Here is an 18,636-nt window from a genome sequence, read left to right as displayed (position 1 = left end):
TCTGGTAATGTCTCTTGCTTGGGCTGATGGAGGATAGAAAGGGGTGTGCGAAAGAGCACCAAAAAGGTAAAACTGGCATTTATTGCTGCACTCGTTTTTGCTTCTGACCACTCTCACCACTAGTATGTGGCCCTCAAGAGGTGTCCAGGAAAGGAATGTGGCCCTCAATTTGGAAAAGCTTCCCTACCCCTACTAAGGAGGTTTGTCAGGCTTCCCTCCTTTTAAATGAGCTGTTCAGACTTCCACCTAGTATTTAGTCAGCAAAAAAGAATAGTAATAACAATTAAATCCATGGTCTCTCCTTGGTGATTATGCTTCGCTGTTTTATTCTGTTCTCAGTTTTATTGTATTTTCATTGGTTACTGTTGTATTACTTTTTTGCTTGGATGTGAGCTGTTTGAGGGCCCCCAAAAGTAGAATATAAATGATTTTACAAATGTATCAAAGCCCTGCACTGAGCAACTTGGAGAAAGGGTGGCACACAAATTTAATACAAAAGTGTCAGCAATAAATAATACAAATGTATTGTGCTGAGCCAGTCATCAGCTGAAATTTATTTTCAACTCTTTAAAGAAAGAAAGAAAGAAAGAAAGAAAGAAAGAAGGAAGAAAGGAAGGAAGGAAGGAAGGAAGGAAGGAAGGAAGGAAGGAAGGAAGGAAGGAAACAAATTAACACCAGGTTCCAAGATTTTCTGGCTTATCTTTCAAATCTGTTTGGCAGCTTGAACTTTGCTGTGGAGATCCAAGGGTCATTCCAGTTGTGTTGTGTTCCTATCAAACACCTGTGAAAAGACACACAGTCAGCTAGATCAACTAACCGGAGAATCTTCAGTGCAGGAGCGGCCGGTATAATGCACAGAGATCCCCTACGTTTGCAATGTCAAAGCAGGCTGGTGGCTTCCAGATAACTTGAGTTTGACACCATAGTCAAAATTCTACACATGTAAGTTGCTGCAAAGGTCACATCCACTCCACACATTTAAAATACATTCAGTGCACATTTTAAATACACGACTTTCCCCAAAGAACCCCGGGAACTGTAGCTTGGTACAGGTGCTGGGAATTACGGCTCCACAAAGTGAAATCTACAGTTTCCAGAATTTTGGGGAAACCATGTGTGTTGAATGTGCTTTAAATGTATGGTTTCGATGCAACCTATGTAGTCAATGGGCAAAACTTGTAAGGGCTCTTTGTGTGCAGAGTGGCTGGCTCCAAAAGGGGGTGCTGTTGGCTGCCATCCCTCCCTCCTGCATGTGGTATTTTATTTTTAAAAGCCTACATTACATGATATCAGGTAAGGGGCAGGTGGCTTGGCTGAAATGGCTTTGAGAGCCAAATGGGAACGCTTGGGAGGTTTCGCTAGAGGCAGGTTTAGGGCAGTGCTACCAGTTTCTCCGCAGTGACGTGGGTGGCGCTGTGGGTTAAACCACAGAGCCTAGGACTTGCTGATCAGAAGGTCAGCGGTTTGAATCCCTGCGATGGGGTGAGCTCCCGTTGCTCGGTCCCTGCAAGTAGATAAATAGGTACCGCTCCAGCAGGAAGGTAAATGGTGTTTCCGTGCGCTGCTCTGGTTCGCCAGAAGCGGCTTAGTCATGCTAGCCACATGACCCGGAAGCTGTACGTCGGCTCCCTCGGCCAATAGAGCGAGATGAGCGCCACAACCCCAGAGCCGGTCACGACTGGACCTAATGGTCGGGGTCCCTTTACCTCTACCTTTTACCAGTTTCTCCACACTGAGCACAGAGCTGAGGGCAGGGCATTGCAACTATGGCCTTTCATGGAACTCTGCTGAAATGTGAAAGACCCAAGTCTGCCCCTGGCTTCATGAGGGAGGCCTATGGGCTCAAGGTACCACACTCATGACCTAGAATGTAATTTGCGGTTGCCCTGTAATAACAAGAATAAAAATTCAACAGATGTTCTGTCAAGACAAGCATTTCTGCTTGCCCAGTGGAACAATCTCACCTCTCCTCTTGCATACTGATCTGGGGGATTTTCCTGCCCCACCCAAGTCGGACTTCTATTTATTACACCCACTGAGTAACTACAAACCTGCTTGGCGTCTTCTACACCATTATTTAATGTCAGCAGCGCAGTAGCCTGATTCCAAGTCAGCTCCTGCGCAGTCCTTGCCCCCATGAGCCTCAGGGTTATTACACTGCCTTCTCCGAGTGCGTTCTCCTTGCGCACACGCCGACCAGGTAGACCAGCAGCTCCAGCCCCCATCGGTGCCAGTCGGGACTGAATTAAAGATTGGAGTGGAAAATATTTTGAGTCTTAACATCAAAACAAAAAACAAACAAACTTGCATGGCAGTTACTTCGACATTGAAGTAACTGCCTTCGTGTCTGTAAGCCCAAATGGTCAGTCAGGGTGCAATTTGGGACAGGGGTGTTTCTTAGGCGGATAAGGGATCTCTGCTTCCACAGAACAGCTACAAAGCAATAGGACAGGGTGTCGTTTTAAGTGAAGGGCTGGGCAGGAGAGGAGTGCTGCACCCTTCCCACCTCACAACTTTCCCTCACAACTCCTCCCCCAGGGCACTTTTCTACGTGACACAATGGCCAGTGCCTCTGGAATCCCAACTTCTCCGCTATAATAATAATAATAATAATAATAATAATAATAATAATAATAATTTATTTATACCCTGCCCTTCCCGGTTCAAAAACCGGGCTCAGGCAGCTAACAATAAATTTAAAACACTTAATTGTAAAAGCAGCATAAAATACAGTATAAAAACATGGATAACAAATTCAAAATTCAGAAATCAATTTAGGGAAAATAAGCATTAGATAATCCCCAGAGCTAGCTGGCTGAATTGGTCCTACTTGGGCCAGCGAGGAGGCCAGGGGACCCTAGTCTCATGAGACAGAGCATTCCACCAGGTCGGAGCCATCACTGAAAAGGCCCTGGCCCTGGTGAAGGATAGTCTGGCTTCCTTAGGGCCCGGGACCTCTAAACTATGGTTGTTCATGGACCTTAAGGTCCTCTGCGGGGCATACAAGGAGAGGTGGTCCCGTAAATACGAGGGCCCTAAGCCTTGTGTCCCAACCCTGCTGCTTTCCACCAGTTTGGTAGAGTTTCTTGGTTCCAGGTTTAGAGATGTGAAGGCCCAGAGAATATCTTGAGGATATTGCTTTTCTGTGCAAAGGGGTTTTTGCAGGTGTATTAAACTATGCAATTCCACTACCCCGCATTTTAAGTGGCATTGTCCAGGAAAAATTCTATCACTGTTTGTATGAGCAGAAGCCTAGTACAGGGTTAGGTGGGATAATGGCTTTATCTTCGCAGCTCACTTGTCCTGAATAGAATACGGAAATGAACCCTCAATTCTTGATCTACTGCTGACCTGGTGAAAAAAACGCTGCGGGTATCTGGCAGGCTTCTCCCTTGAAGTAAGGGGTGCATCCGCATTCACACCTTCCGTTCAATAGCATGACAGTGCCACCATTTTGACAGGGCTGGCATTTGCAAACACTATATTCAGCAACGTAGTCCTCCACAGCTCTGTCGAGATTCTGCTTCTTTACGGTGGAGTTGGGTATCGTCACTGGTATGAGAGTAGAAATTGGGTACGGCTGCAAAGAAATGCAAATACCTTAATCCAACTTGTTACAGCAGTGGTACTCTTTGCACAAGCATGATCAAAGCTTCCCTGACATTTGTGATAGCCTCCTCTTAGCTACTCTGAGTTCTCTACCATGTGAGGAAAGGGTGTTCTCAGGTAAAACAGAGTCTCGGACAGCAAAGTCCAATTCCTTCACAATACCCTAGCACGGAAAGTACCTAAAATTCCTTAGCTCTTATATTCAAGTGAAAATTGTGCTTACCTTGGAAACATAACACGTGCCTATTCACTCGCCATGGTTCAGCAATAAGTAAAGGTCATACATTTTAATGTATTTTTAATCTTTGTTGGAAGTCGCCCAGACTGGCTGGGGAAACCCAGCCAGATGGGTGGGGTACAAATAATAAATTACTATTATTATTATTATTATTATTTCCACCTGCCTTGCCCCACCCTCTGGCCCTGGGTCTCCTTATAAGGAAGCTGTTCCTGGAGGAATAACTGTGAGGGGAGAGACTCCACCAGGCAAGGCCTCTTTCCACCTGCCTTGCCCCACCCTCCAATCTCTGCTTCTCATTTTGTATTATATTATGTTGTGCACTGTGGTTTGCTGTTGTTTTATTGATTGGAGTTTAGAAATTACTTATTGTAACTGTTGAGTGGATTTCTGTTTAATTTTGAAATGCTGATATTTAATATTATTCTATATTGTTTTAATGAATGCTGAATGTTATTTTATTTGCATATTGTATATTGTATTATGCATATTGTCTTATTTATATGATGTTAGCCGCTCTGAGCCTGGCTTTGGCTGGGGAGAGCGGGATACAAATAAATTTTATATTATTATTATTATTTCAAGGGAGCAGCATTTACAGCAGGGGTGACTGATATTTTGGCCTAAGGACCTTAGCCGCTCTTGGCCAACCGTCTGAAGATGCGCATGCCAGTGGTGCTTGTGGTCAAAAGCAGATGTTGCCACACACACACTCTTACATGTGCACCCAGCACATTGCACACAAACCAAGGCACTTGGTCACCAACTGCAGCAGAGTCAAGCTGAGGAGGAATGGCGTTTATTACTCCTCCCTGCTCATAAAATAATAGATCTGAGGAGAAGGGAAGGGCGATGCGCATCCTCACCAGGGATGAGCCATGTCTGCTCTCCCACATACCAATATGCGCATCAGTTTAGGAGGAAAACCCACTTACTTCGTATTGTATCACTGTGGGAGCATCAGGGAGCGTCACTGCCCACTGGACATAGTCTTCCACATCAACGACGCTGTGACCTCGCGACAGCTTTTCCTTCAGCCTAACCAGAACTTCAGCCTTCCCTCCATGAACGAGAGATATCACATTGTGGATAATTCCGTTGTTATCGGTGTTGTCCTCTGCAGAGGAAAGAAACAGGACAAGGATGAACGAAGGTCCCTCGGGATGTTGTCTCACCATCATTCTGACTTTCTTATGCAGACAAACATCTGGAAGGGCCCAGAACAGCAAACAAATCCCCCCCTTTTTGCCAAATTCATGACAACATATGTACTGTGGGACACTCAAATCTGTGCTACTGTGCAATCTCCTTTTTAAAATGTCTTTTAAAAAATGTATTTGATTAAATTTCCACAAATTTCACATTGTTTCACTACATTATAAATTTTTATTTGGTTTTATTGACTTGCCATCCCATTTTCCATGGTGTTGTTTTTTTCTATTCCCCTCCTTTGCTGCGCCCTTTCTTCCCTCTTTTATATCATAACCATAATGCAATAAATAGTTCAAATCCTGCTCGTGAATTCATCATATTATATTATTTCTTTAAATAATCCAAAAAAGGCTTCCATTGTTCCATAAAACAGTCATTGTTAGGTTCTCTTATTTTAGCTGTTAACTTTGCTGATTCAGCATAGTCCATCACTTTACTTACTCATCTTTTAAATTTCTTTTGGAATGGATGATGTAAAGATAAATGAGTGTTGAAAGTGCACCTCCTTGCTACAGGGCCACCTTTGCAACAGGGCCACATTTGCCACCACCACTGCCAGCTTGGACATGAAATTTTCAGAAGTGGGTGTCCCCAAATATATAGTCCCCTTTTTTGTGTATTTTGAACATAAATCTTTAAATATATAGATATATTTACTATTTCTAATCTTGCTACTTTTGCAGTCTTTCCCTTTGTCGCGATGCTTGACGTCAAATGTGCCAGCTGTTAAACCAAAATCTGTATTGTAACCCAGGCAAGCTTTTACGTCTTCGACGGTGACTCCTGCAAACAGAGTTAAAAAAGACATTCAATAAAAGATGGAAGGAGGGAAAGGCTCATTAACAAATTTCTTGAACCATGAAATTATATTCGGAAAGGCAATCAAGTTGTACCCATAAGAAAAAGCAGCAAAGACTTTTTAGTTTTCATTTATGGGTGATATCCAGTCATGTCATAATGACTAAAGGTAAAGGTAAAGGGACCCCTGACCATTAGGTCCAGTCGCGGCCGACTCTGGGGTTGCAGTGCTCATCTCGCTTTATTGGCCGAGGGAGCCGGCGTACAGCTTCCAGGTCATGTGGCCAGCATGACTAAGCCGCTTCTGGCGAACCAGAGCAGCGCAGGGAAACACCATTTACCTTCCCGCCGGGGCAGAGCAACAGGAGCTCACCCCATCATGGGGATTCGAACTGCCAACCTTCTGATTGGCAAGCCCTAGGCTCTGTGGTTTAACCCACAGTGCCACCCGCGTCCCTGTCATAATGACTAATGCCACATTTTTTGTTTTTCTCGCCTCCTGTCTTTATATTACATTAGTCACAATTTTGCAATTAAGGACTAGTCTAATATAAGAGTTTTCAGCTCTTGTGATGGAAATTCCAGCTTTGCTAATACATCAAAGGTAACACCAGCTGATTGGTTTGCTGGTTTCTCTACAAGAAGTGACATTGCTTTAGGCTGCACAAACAGACCAATAATCACTTATCAGTTTTGGATTATTCCTTTTGTGATAGTTTATTGCCATAGATATTGGTTATGTCAAAGTATGTTTGCTAGTTTGTTTGGTTTTTTTGTCCATAGTTCAGTATTATTATCAGATAGGGTAGCACCCAGCCTGAATTGGATTGGAGTATAGCCTCTGAAATTAATGAAACAGTTCCTACCTTCACTATTCATTGTTTGGTTGTCCAGTACATATAGTAGTTCATATTTCCCACCAACTGTTCCCTTCTGTGCAAAATGAGTTCCGTGCATTTCCAAAAATTTAAAATATTCTCCCTTGTCATATGCACTGGGCAGATATTTTACATCTTCAAGGAATGTGTCGGTCAGGCGGACGTCACGCCTTCGCATTTGAAAGGTTCCCAGTTCGATGTTTCCTTTCACGTGAAAAAATATTTGATGCTGTAATGCAGAACGATGGGGTTAACCTTCTGACATTGGGAAAACGAGAGGACCAGATGTTCTCCCATCTCTAGGGTGACAATGTGTCCGACATTATGGAGGGAAGTCTTCCGTTTGATGGCACCCTCCCTTTGGAAAGGATTTCAAGCACTATTGTTCCGCAAGTGGGTTAACTTGTTGGGGGCTTGACTCCTTGTCAAAATTAAAACCTGCAGTGCTCAATAAGGGTAGCATGTTAGAATGCTGCCCCAGAAGTCACATCTACCAACCATCCCTCTTCGACTTTCCTCTTTAAAGCAGAATGGTTGAAGCTTCTACTGCCTCCCCATATAAACTGACCTGGACCCTGCAATCACCATCTGAGGCCCTTCTTCATGTGCCTCCTCTGTGAGAGGTCCAGAGCACAGCAACACGAGAGCAGGCCTTTTCTGTGGTGGCTTCCCACTTGTGGAATGTTCTCCCCAGGGAGGCTCACCTGGTGCCTTCTTTACATATCTTTAGGTGCCAAGTGAAAACGTTCTTTTTTCCCCAGGCCTTTGGCCAATTAAATAAACTATGGTCCTTTAAACTATGCGTGTATGACATGGGTAGGCAAACTAAGGCCTGGGGGCCAGATCCAGCCCAATTGCCTTCTCAATCCAGCCCATGGACAGTCCAGGAATCACTGTGTTTTTACATGAGTACAATGTTTCCTTTTATTTAAAATGCATCTCTGGGTAATTCTCTGGGGCATAGGAATTCGTTCATTTTTTTCCTTCAAAATATAGTCCGGCCCCCCACAAGGTCTGAGGGACAGTTGACCAGACCCCTGCTGAAAAAATTTGCTGACCCCTGGTATGGGTTATTGTTTTCATTTCTTATTATGGTTTGTATTTTTATATTGTAAATCACCCTGTGATCTTTGGATGAAGGGTTTTATGGAAATTAAATATTGCCTGGTGAAGCTTCACCGGTGAATTCCCACCTGCTTTACAGTTATCAAAGGCCCAAAGTGGCAGGGAATTTGTTTTCATTAGACAATTTTGCTGAGGTTGATGGAAACCTCCACAGCTTTCACATTCCTCATTCAAGATTCATTGGTATATATACAAACATGCTTCTGGAAAGGGCTCCAAACATATTCCTAAGCATCAGGGTGGAAGGGACGGTCTTACACTCCCCAAAACAAAACTTAGTTTCAATGGACCCCCTCAACTAGGGGATTAGGAACCACATGGACTGACTAAAAAAACTCTGCATACATATCCAAGGAGGATGAAACAAAAATGAATGTGGAAACAGCTCACCCCTTGAAACCTTTTTGGGCCCCTCAAACTATTAGGGGAGATTAGCAGCCACACCATAGGTTGGAGGGACTTGGAACCTACTGAAATACTAACTTGAATAAAATATTGGGAGAGCCCAGGCAAGCCCTGTGCACATAATTGATCACAAGATGCAGTGCCTTTGAATGGCAGTGCCCATCAACTTTGGGGGTGCCCAGCCCCTTCAAATATTTTAATGGAGGAGCTTGAAGGTACCTCGGCTCCGAGGAGTTGTCTCCTATGAAACCTACTCTCTCTGATCGGGAGGAATGAGATAGTAAAGTAAATAGGTCACACAGTAACCTAAAACAAACTTTTTTTTTAAAAAAAAGAATATTAATTTTATATAAAAGTTTAATATAAAATCTGTATTAAAAAGTAGGACAAGGGGCAAGGCCACCAGTAACATTTTAATGGCAAAATGTAGGTACTATATTCTACCCAGCTCTGTTTCCTGGGACTTTTTAAGCTAGGGATAGATCTGTGGTCAGTTTCACATGTATCCCTTCAAAAAACCTGTTGATTTCATCTATATTTTGATTGTTTCATTGTGTCTCCTTTTTAAAGAAAGTCTGTTTTTTATTGCTTTTTAAATAAATATTTTATACTGTTAAGGAAAACACGCACAAACGTATCTTAAGCCATATACAGTGGTACCACAGTTTTCGAACGTCTCAGTTGACGAACATTTCGGTTTTCAAATGCCATAAACCTGGAAGTAAATGCTTCAGTTTTCGAACATGCCTCGGAAGTCGAACATGCCATGTGGCTTCCGCTGAGTGCAAGATCCTGTCGGTTATTGAGTTTTCAGTTTTCGAACATTTCAGAACTCGAACGGTCTTCCGGAATGGATTACATTCAAAAACTGAGGTACCACTGCACAAGTTTTGCTAAATAAATAAATAAAACACTCCTAACAGCTAATATCAAGTCCCCCAAATAACACAGAAGGGCTCTCCATTTTGGGTTTGTTTGTTTAGGATAGCTTACCTTTCCTTTAGAATCCTTTAAGAATGTATGTACAGTTTCATTGGAGGATGAATCTGTGTTCATGCTCAAACTGAAGCTGACGGATGTGGCATTTTCTACCTCTGTAGGCGTCAATTTGAGAGAAAAGCTAGAGTGAGCAGACCTATGCCTTTCGCTGAACATTTCCTTTACTGCCGACACCTGGTCCTCGTAGACTTCATTTCTAAATCTTTTGTCTCCTTTTGTCTTAGAAAGAGGAAAAAAAAATATAGCAGGCAATTTAGTAGGCAATATGCCTGGAATATATGCAGCCCAATGGAAGGAATGGTTTTCACTCTCTGTTATAACATTAGAAACTTAGAGCCAATAATTGAAAATGTATGGCAGGACAGAGAGAAAAGCGCATTAATTAAAATAAAGTGCATTCATTTGTTCATTTTGTCCCTACATTTCCTCTGAAAGTTCATTCTATCTCTATCTATCATCTATCTATATCTATATCTATCTATCTATCTATCTATCTATCTATCTATCTATCTATCTATTATCTATCTATCTATCTATTATCTATCTATCTATCTATCTAATCTATCATCTATCTATCATCATCTATCATCTATCTCTAATCTAACTATACCTATCTATCTATATTATTTCACACCAACTTTATTGCTTATTTGTTATTCTTATTAATTTATTAATAGCTTTCTAAACCACTCTCTCAAGGCAGTTTGCACATAGAATAGTTAAAAACAGTTTAAAGCACACTGAAAAGCCAAATACATTTAAAACGAGGCTTAAACCCTAACAAGTGGACACTTGTTGTAATGACCCATTTATCTGGCTGCAAAAGCAAATATAAGCAAAGGCCAGCACATTCCCAAAGTAAAAACAAAAACATAGAAGATCCAAAACAAAACAGGGGGGGAAGATGGGGCAGAGTGGGGGAGAACTGATAAATAAACAAATAAACAATTCCTGCCACCGACACGTTAAAAACATGAGTTATCAGTCTGTACGAGTTTTAACAAAATATTTAAAACTAAAATATATCTGTACAATCATGGGCATCCCCCCAGTGGTGGGAATAATATGTTGGTTGCCCTCAGATCAGCCATAACCCCCTAGATTCCAGCATCTGCAATACCTGAGATATAATACAAAATGTGCAGATGCTATTCTCAATTGTTTTGTGAGAAACTAGCCTCCTTCAGTGCTTTACCTTTTAGCCATAGCAATGACTGACGTCTAGCTCATTGGACCAAAAGAAGACGAGAGCGAAACACCCATTGTCTACAACGTTTTGATTCGCTTTTAAGCCTTTTGTGCTGCTTTTCTGTTCTGGAGAAGCCTCACAGAAAATAATACACCTATCCAGAGCTTTAGTATCCAGATCTTTTGTTCCCCTTCCTTCCCTCCCCTTTTTGTGAAGATTGCCCGCTCTGGGATCCCACAGCTGGTTCTCCCCTGGTCTCCTCACTGGCAAGTAGCACTAATTTAGCCAGCTAGCCCTGGTAACGTTTATTGGATGGATCTCCCCCCAAATTGATTTTTGATTTTATTGTTATTTACGCTTTATACCGTATTTTATGCTGTTTTTTTTGTAGCATCAATTAAGTGTTTTAAATTTGTTGTTAGCCGCCCTGAGCCCGGTTTTCTGAACCAGGAAGGGCGGGGTATAAATAAAAAAATATTATTATCATTATTAGTGTGGCAGTGATTGGAGATTAGGTATCAACTCAAAACACAAAAGAATTAATGATGTTTGGAGGTCTCATTTCATGTGAAAGCGACCCTTCAGAGTTTGTAAACCGTTTTGATACCATTGCAGAGTTGTGTGTGCAAGAGTGTGGTTATCACAGCCTTAAAAGGTAAAGGTAAAGGGACCCCTGACCATTAGGTCCAGTCGTGACCGACTCTGGGGTTGCGGCGCTCATCTCACTTTATTGGCCAAGGGAGCCAGCATACAGCTTCTGGGTCATGTGGACAGCATGACTAAGCCGCTTCTTAGACCAGTTCCGTGCACCAGAGCAGTGCACGGAAACGCTGTTTACCTTCCTGTCAGAGCGGTACCTATTTATCTATTGCACTTTGACGTGCTTTCGAACTGCTAGGTTGGCAGGAGCAGGGACCAAGCAATGGGAGCTCACCCCGTCGAGGTGATTCGAACTGCCACCCTTCTGATCAGCAAGTCCTAGGCTCTGTGGTTTAACCCACAGCACCACCTGCGTCCCTATCACAGCCTTAGAGCTCGGCAAATTTGTTCCCGCCCCCTGGGTGTGTTGCACAGCTCTTTCCCCCAGCTGTTCACATCAGCACAGCTCCATTAGTGTCAGATTCATTTCTGTTTGTGTATGCACCAGGAGGGTGGTTGACGGGGCAGGGATGTCTTTACCTTATGCAAAGGTGCTCACCCCTTTGTTTAAATTTCATTTCATTAAATGTACGTTTACCGCTTGATTATGGAAAACCTCAAAGCGGTTTACTAAAACAATAAAGCAGCAATATTATTGGTAAACAGCAACAACTTTTTTAAAAATAAAAACCTTGGCTGGAGACAAATTAGCATTGCCTGTAGGACTCCAGTCAGTGCGAAGCATCAGGCTGTAGCATTTTACAACAACGTACAGGAGGCGCATGCATTTTGGATAAAGCTACATGAGCGTGGAGTCAAATGCACACTCTCCACTTTGCACAAAGGGGCTTACATCATAATTGAGCACAGCAACATTCCATGGCTTGCGATAGTATATTCCAGTATTCCCATCGCGGACTCTGTCGCAGACTCCGTTGTAAAACTCATTGTAAAACGGGCTTTCCTTCGGTTCCATGCCCAGAATGTTGACACTGTAACAACATCGCACAACAAACTAGGGTCTTCCAGGATCTTGGTCACTTAAAACCTGCTATACCATTCAAATATACAGCTGCACCTTGGTTGACAAACGCCTTGCAACTTGAACGTTTTGACTCCCAAACGCCGCAAACCCAGAAGTGACTGCTCCAGTTTGTGAACGTTCTTTGGAACCCAAATGCCTGACGTGGCTTCCAATTGGCTTCAGGAGCTTCCTGCAGCCAATCGGAAGCCGTGCCTTGGTTTCTGAACGTTTTGGAAGTCGAACGGACTTCTGGAGTGAATTCCGTTCAACTTCTGAGGTACAGCTGTAATTCATCCTTATCACAACTGAGGGCAAGCTAGCTATCATAGGGAGTGCTGGGCACGTCACATGGCACACAGAGACCTGCCCTCTAACAGAGCAGAATGACCACGGAACTCATGAGGAACAGGCAAGGGACCTGCTGCCACTGCTCCTCATAAGCTAACACCAGAGGTAGGCATCTCAAATTGCCTAACGGTAGGGTCGGCCCTGCCAATAGATTTGCTACATCTCCCATCATTCTCCCAATAACTTCCCAGAACTTACCCACGACCAGCTGTTCTTCCAACCTCTGATACATCAATTATACGGTCACGACAGGGTGCACGAGGATTACCTTCGCAATTGTCTTCGTCGGAGAAGTCTCCACAATCGTCTTCCGTATTACACACCAACCTTTTTTTTATGCAGTGTCCTAAGTGTAGAATGAGGAACAGTATCTCTAGCTGTTAAACAGTTCTTATTGCTCTCAGTCTTTTGGCTTGAACCAAACCTAAGTTGGGTTTCCCCCCAGTGCCACTGGTGGATTTTTTGACCATAAAGGAAATGGAAACCTGCTTTACCCTTTCGACGTTTAAAAAATTGTCACTGTGAAAATGTAGACATTAAACAAATACAACCACACACACATACGTATAATTGTCCTTTGAGGATGAGGGGTGGTATAGATGATGATGATGACGACGACGACGACGACGACGATGATGATAAAAGACAATATCTTGATTAGGAGTGACAACCAAACCAGCAAAAATGTACAATACCAATTCAGGTAACTATGAGCTAATTTTCATGTTACTTGATTCCAGGGAAAAAACCAACTGTTTCTGGTAGTGAAGTGACAACATTTGGCGTAGTATACCAGCAAACAATTCTTTCCTGCTGTTTGCATGGGGGTGGGGATCATTTGGGGTGGATTTGCTAAAATTTGAAAAATCAATAAAAACATAGACTGTTGTGTGGCACCATGTCCTCTGGTGCGAATGAAAATTAGGGCAACATTGGCCAAAAAGCCACAATTACACAACATACTAGGGGTGAGAGGAATGTTAGAAAACAGAACAGAAGCGCTGGCATTATAATCAGGAAAATGAGCACAACATTTCCAGGTGAAATATGCACCAGGTGAATGCGTATGAGAAGGGACTTCCGTAAGAGTATTTCAGAGAGCTGCTAAATCATGACAAGATGGTGCCTTGCGTTAAGCAACTAACGATCTCCAATATAGATAGGTAGCTGTGTTGGTCTGCCATAGTCAAAACAAAAAAAATATGTATCTGAAGAAGTGTGCATGCACACGAAAGCTCATACCAAGAACTAACTTAGTTGGTCTTTAAGGTGCTACTGGAAGGAATTTTTTTTGTTTTGATCTCCAATATAATCCACCGTGGGAATCAGTTTCAAAGAACAATGCAAAGGAACTGCATACCATTTTCACACATGAAGTCATTGCCACAATCTGGTAGCTCTTCAGGGCAGGGGGTGTCTGGCTGGCAGAACTGTCTGTCTCCCAGAGCTTCAATACACGGCTTCCCTCCATATTGTCCAAATCTCACAACACTCCTCGAGCGATACTTTAGAAAAGAAAGGAAGAAGAATTACAGGTGCTCAAAAGGACTGGTGTGGCTATGCAGCCATAAAATGATGTACCTTCTTTGCACATGCCAAATAACTTTGATGGAAACTAAACGGGAGGTTGGGGGGGGGGGGAGAATAATGCACAAGATTAAAGGGAGGCCTACTCATCGCACTTCCACAATGGAGTCTCCATTCTTTTGTGCTTTGAGCTCCCAGACAATGAAAATGTTTTAGTTTTATGGTTGAAAAACGTAAAACAAAGAATAAAGCCTGCTACTTCTAAGGCACAAACAACAATTGGGGAGAGTGGTGGTAGATGCTTTTCTTATTTTAAAGCCATTTGTTGTGTACTGATCAAAAGGCATGCCTGGTTAGAAAATACCAATGACTACTTTCTCTACAATGTTAATACATCCAGGAATGCCTGAAGACATTTTGCTGCTTAAAGCAAAGGACAAGATGGAACCCTGCCCTCATATTCCACATTCAGAAGCCCACTACATTTCTGAGCACAATTCAAAGTGTTGGTGCTGACCAGTGGCGTAGCGTGGGGGGGTGCAGGGGGGGCCCGGCCACACCGGGCGCAACATCTGGTGGTTAGGGTTAGGGGGCGCAAATCCACGGGTTAGGGGGTGCAAATTACTTGCCTTGCCCCGGGTGCTGACAACCCACGCTACGCCACTGGTGCTGATCTTTACAGCCCTAAACGGCCGTGGCCCAGTATACCTGAAGGAGCGTCTCCACCCCTATGGTTTGATGTTTTATTGTTTTTTTAATATTCTGTTGGGAGCCACCCAGAGTGGCTGGGAAAACCCAGCCAGATGGGTAGAGTAATAAAAAATAAAATAATATAAAATAAATAAAATAAAATAAAATAAAAATTATTATTGTTACTAGACTAGGAGTTGAATTTTACTTCAACAGTGGCAAAGGGACAGTGTCCTTTGGCATACTTGAGGGCAGCAGACCAGCTCAAGGAGCACAAGGCAAACTTCCTACCACTACCTGTCACCCAGTATTTGCTGCCTCACCTCGCCTAACGGTAGGGCTGTAGGAACATCCAGTATGCAGACTGTTGTACACAGAAACCTTCTAAAAGTATAGTGCAGTGCACCAGTAGGTGGCACTCTTTGTGCTACAATCCTCCAAATATACGTTGACTACATTGCCAGATGATTTGAGGATAGGACTGAAACATCGGGTTTGGAAAAGGCACATGCCACACAGAGTCTAACCCCTGCGCTGAGGTAAAAATATCAACAGCCCTAATAATTTGTACCTTACTGTTGTTCTGATTCGGATTATGGATGGTGCCACTAAGTTCATTATCATCCAGTGGCTCTACAAAGTCAGAAAACAAAACAAGCTACCCCCTGTCCCGTCCCCCCAAAGTCATGAACATTTACTTTACTCTTTACTCTTGCAAAATGCTGATTTTTATGGACACAGAGGCAAAGGCAGAAAAATTTACAGCCTATCTTGCTATAGTGGGAAGCCTGCGACCATGAGGTGACTTGACTTGGTGCCTTCTCAGTTTGCACTCACCGCTGATGGAGAACTTTAAGGTCATTGCTCTCCTTTCTTATGATGCTTGTGTCTTTAAAACTAGACTGGGCAGTTGAAAATACAGGACTTTTTTATCATCCCAAGATGATAAAAGGTTTCCTTCCTGGGAAACCTTACAGTGGATCTTCCTTTCATGTTTGAACTGGAAGCCACTCCCACTAAATTCATTGGTGCTGATTACAATCTAAGCATATGCAGAACTGCAGTCTCATATACTGCCTTGATGCTGAAATTGGAAATCATTCAGATTCGCTAACTTCAGGCTCCAAAGAGTAATCAGAGCAAATTCTACATTTGCTGCGGGAAATTCAACACAGATTTTATTCAGGAGTTTGGAGTTACTGAGTCACTTCTGGGTTGAAGTATGTAGAGCCATCACCAATTAGGATAGACCACAATATAAAGCAAAGGAAAAACAAAAAAGCAAAGACATCGCCTTGCCAACAAAGGTCCTTATAGTTAAAGCCATGGTTTCCCCAGTAGTGATGTATGGAAGTGAGAGCTGGACCATAAAGAAGGCTGATCACCAAAGAATTGATGCTTTTGAATTATGGTGCTGGAGGAGACTCTTGAGAGTCCCATGGACTGCAAGAAGATCAAAAGCTGAGGCTCCAATACTTTGGCCACCTCATGAGAAGAGAAGACTCCCTGGAAAAGACCCTGATGTTGGGAAAGATGGAAGGCACAAGGAGAAGGGGACGACAGCGGACGAGTTGGTTGGGCAGTGTTCTCCAAGCTACCAACATGAGTTTGACCAAACTGTGGGAGGCAGTGGAAGACAGGAGTGCCTGGCATGCTCTGATCCATGGGGTCAGGAAGAGTCTGACACGACTAAATGACTAAACAACAACAAATGCCCAAACAGGCTGAGAGTTGGTGATTGGCCCATGGCTCCCCAATGAGCTTCATGACCGAGTGGGGTCAGATGGTTGGACAGTGTTCTCGAAGCTACCAGCATGAGTTTGACCAAACTGCGGGAGGCAGTGGAAGACAGGAGTGCCTGGCGTGCTCTGGTCCATGGGGTCACGAAGAGTCGGACATGACTAAACGACTAAACAACAACAACAACAATATAAACTGGAGCTCTACAAAGTGTGCCATTGCCAGAAGTCCGGACATTGATACTGAATCCCAGGGGCTGGAAATTGCAGGAGGGGAAATTGCTCTTGTGCTGGGGTGCTGCTTGGGGGTTTCCTGCAGGCATCTGAGTGGCCACTGTGAGAATAGGATGCCGGACTGGGTAAGCCACTGATCCTCAGGCTAATCTTACATTCTCATCTCTAAAACACGTTGTTGTTTCAAACAAAAGCCTCCTGAGCTATCAATCACAAACCCATGACTTACTCTTTCCTTTGCACATGCATTGCACGGTCCCCATTCGCTCCAGCGGCTCAGCAAGCAATCGATGGGCCTGACGTCCACTTCTCTTCGCTCTCTTAGTATAGAACAAGAAGATGCTTTTATGCAGTACTATTCAGTAAACTAAAAATCAGAAGCAATGTTATTGGGGAAGGGGGGAAAATAAGCCCCAAAAGAGAAGAGAAAAGGGACATATATTTGCATATGCTGATTTTTATGGACACAGAGGCAAAGGCAGAAAAATTTACAGCCTATCTTGCTATAGTGGGAAGCCTGCGACCATGAGGTGACTTGACTTGGTGCCTTCTCAGTTTGCACTCACCGCTGATGGAGAACTTTAAGGTCATTGCTCTCCTTTCTTATGATGCTTCTGTCTTCAAAACTAGACTGGGCAGTTGAAAATACAGGACTTTTTTATCATCCCAAGATGATAAAAGGTTTCCTTCCTGGGAAACCTTACAGTGGATCTTCCTTTCATGTTCGAACTGGAAGCCACTCCCACTAAATTCATTGGTGCTGATTACAATCTAAGCATATGCAGAACTGCAGTCTCATATACTACCTTGATGCTGAAATTGGAAATCATTCAGATTCGCTAACTTCAGGCTCCAAAGAGTAATCAGAGCAAATTCTACATTTGCTGTGGGAAATGCGACACAGGTTTATTTTATTTACGTATTCATTTTAAAGTCCACTTACCTTTTCCTCCCTGGTGAGACAAAGCTATTTGTTCCTAAGATGCACAGTGCCGCTATAAGAGGCAGTAAAGTTTTCATGGTGCTGCTGTCGACTGTGACACCAAAACCGTAGCACCCAAACGGGAAGCTTTTTGTCCTTTCCTTTTTGTTATTGATTAGCAGAAAAACAAACAAAAACCCCTGCCAAAAGGAGGCAGAGCCTGCTGCTGACTTTCGGGAAGCACCCTGGAGTTTGTTGACAGTGAAGAATTTGGAAAATCAGCTGGTCTGGGCATTCCCCAGGCAGAGAGAAGGGTAGAAGAGAAAGCCCAGGCACCTGCCCTTCCTCTCTCCAATTCCACGCATTACACAATAGGGTGGTAGCTCAGGGTCAGAGTGTGTGCTTTGCATACAGAGGGTCCTGGGTTCAGTTCCTGCCATCTCCAGGTAGGGCTGGGAATCCCCTGCATCCGAAAACCTGCAGACCCACTGCCTGTAAGTCAGCCTGGACAATTTGGAGCTGGGGGGAACTAATGGTTTGCCTTGATGTAAGGCAGAACCCTATGTTCTTATGCACAAGGTGGGGGGGGGAGAGAACAAAGCAGCACTGTTTTATTGTAAAAGCAAAGCACATCAGGAACCTCTGCAAGAATGCGGAAAAAAGAACACAGTAGGCACACCCAAAAACAAGTTAGACCACTTAACTGGAGCATTTCACAAGTCCCTAGTGCGGCACCAGGATTATCAGTTACCGTTAAGTGCTGACCACCTAAGACAAAACAAGGAGAGGGTCTTCTATGAGCCAGCCCAAAACCTTTTGCTAGTTATAGTGGGGTAATAAAGCTGGGGAGGAGGGCGGGAATCACACCTGGCAACCAATGCACCCCTTTGGTTTCAGACAGTACATGGGGACGCAGGTAGCGCTGTGGTCTAAACCACTGAGCCTCTTGGACTTGCCGATCAGAAGGTTGGCAGTTCAAATCCCCACAACGGCGTGAACGCCCATTGCTCTGTCCCAGCTCGCGCCAACCTAGCAGTTCGAAAGCATGCCAGTGCAAGTA

At 43.6% G+C, this 18,636-nt stretch overlaps 1 protein-coding gene across 1 annotated transcript; it reads right to left on the bottom strand.

Moving 5' to 3' along the window:
* Nucleotides 1–637: 637 nt before the first annotated feature.
* Nucleotides 638–17,749, bottom strand: C9 (complement C9). The gene is made up of 12 exons (XM_083703565.1): nucleotides 17,598–17,749; nucleotides 16,884–16,974; nucleotides 13,825–13,969; nucleotides 12,663–12,810; nucleotides 11,946–12,084; nucleotides 9,259–9,483; nucleotides 6,724–6,964; nucleotides 5,717–5,842; nucleotides 4,783–4,964; nucleotides 3,352–3,580; nucleotides 2,052–2,240; nucleotides 638–781 (listed from the first exon to the last, which is right to left on the bottom strand). The coding sequence occupies exons 1-11, from the start codon at nucleotides 17,672–17,674 to the stop codon at nucleotides 2,074–2,076; spliced, it is 1,770 nt and encodes a 589-aa protein (XP_083559691.1). The 5' UTR covers nucleotides 17,675–17,749; the 3' UTR covers nucleotides 638–781; nucleotides 2,052–2,073.
* Between the last annotated feature and the right edge of the window lie 887 nt (nucleotides 17,750–18,636).

Source organism: Podarcis gaigeae, assembly GCF_964106915.1.
Source record: "Podarcis gaigeae genome assembly, chromosome: 11".
NCBI lineage: Eukaryota > Metazoa > Chordata > Lepidosauria > Squamata > Lacertidae > Podarcis > Podarcis gaigeae.
The sequence above is the reverse complement of the archived record's forward strand: the minus strand, read 5'-3'. Positions and strand labels throughout refer to the sequence as shown.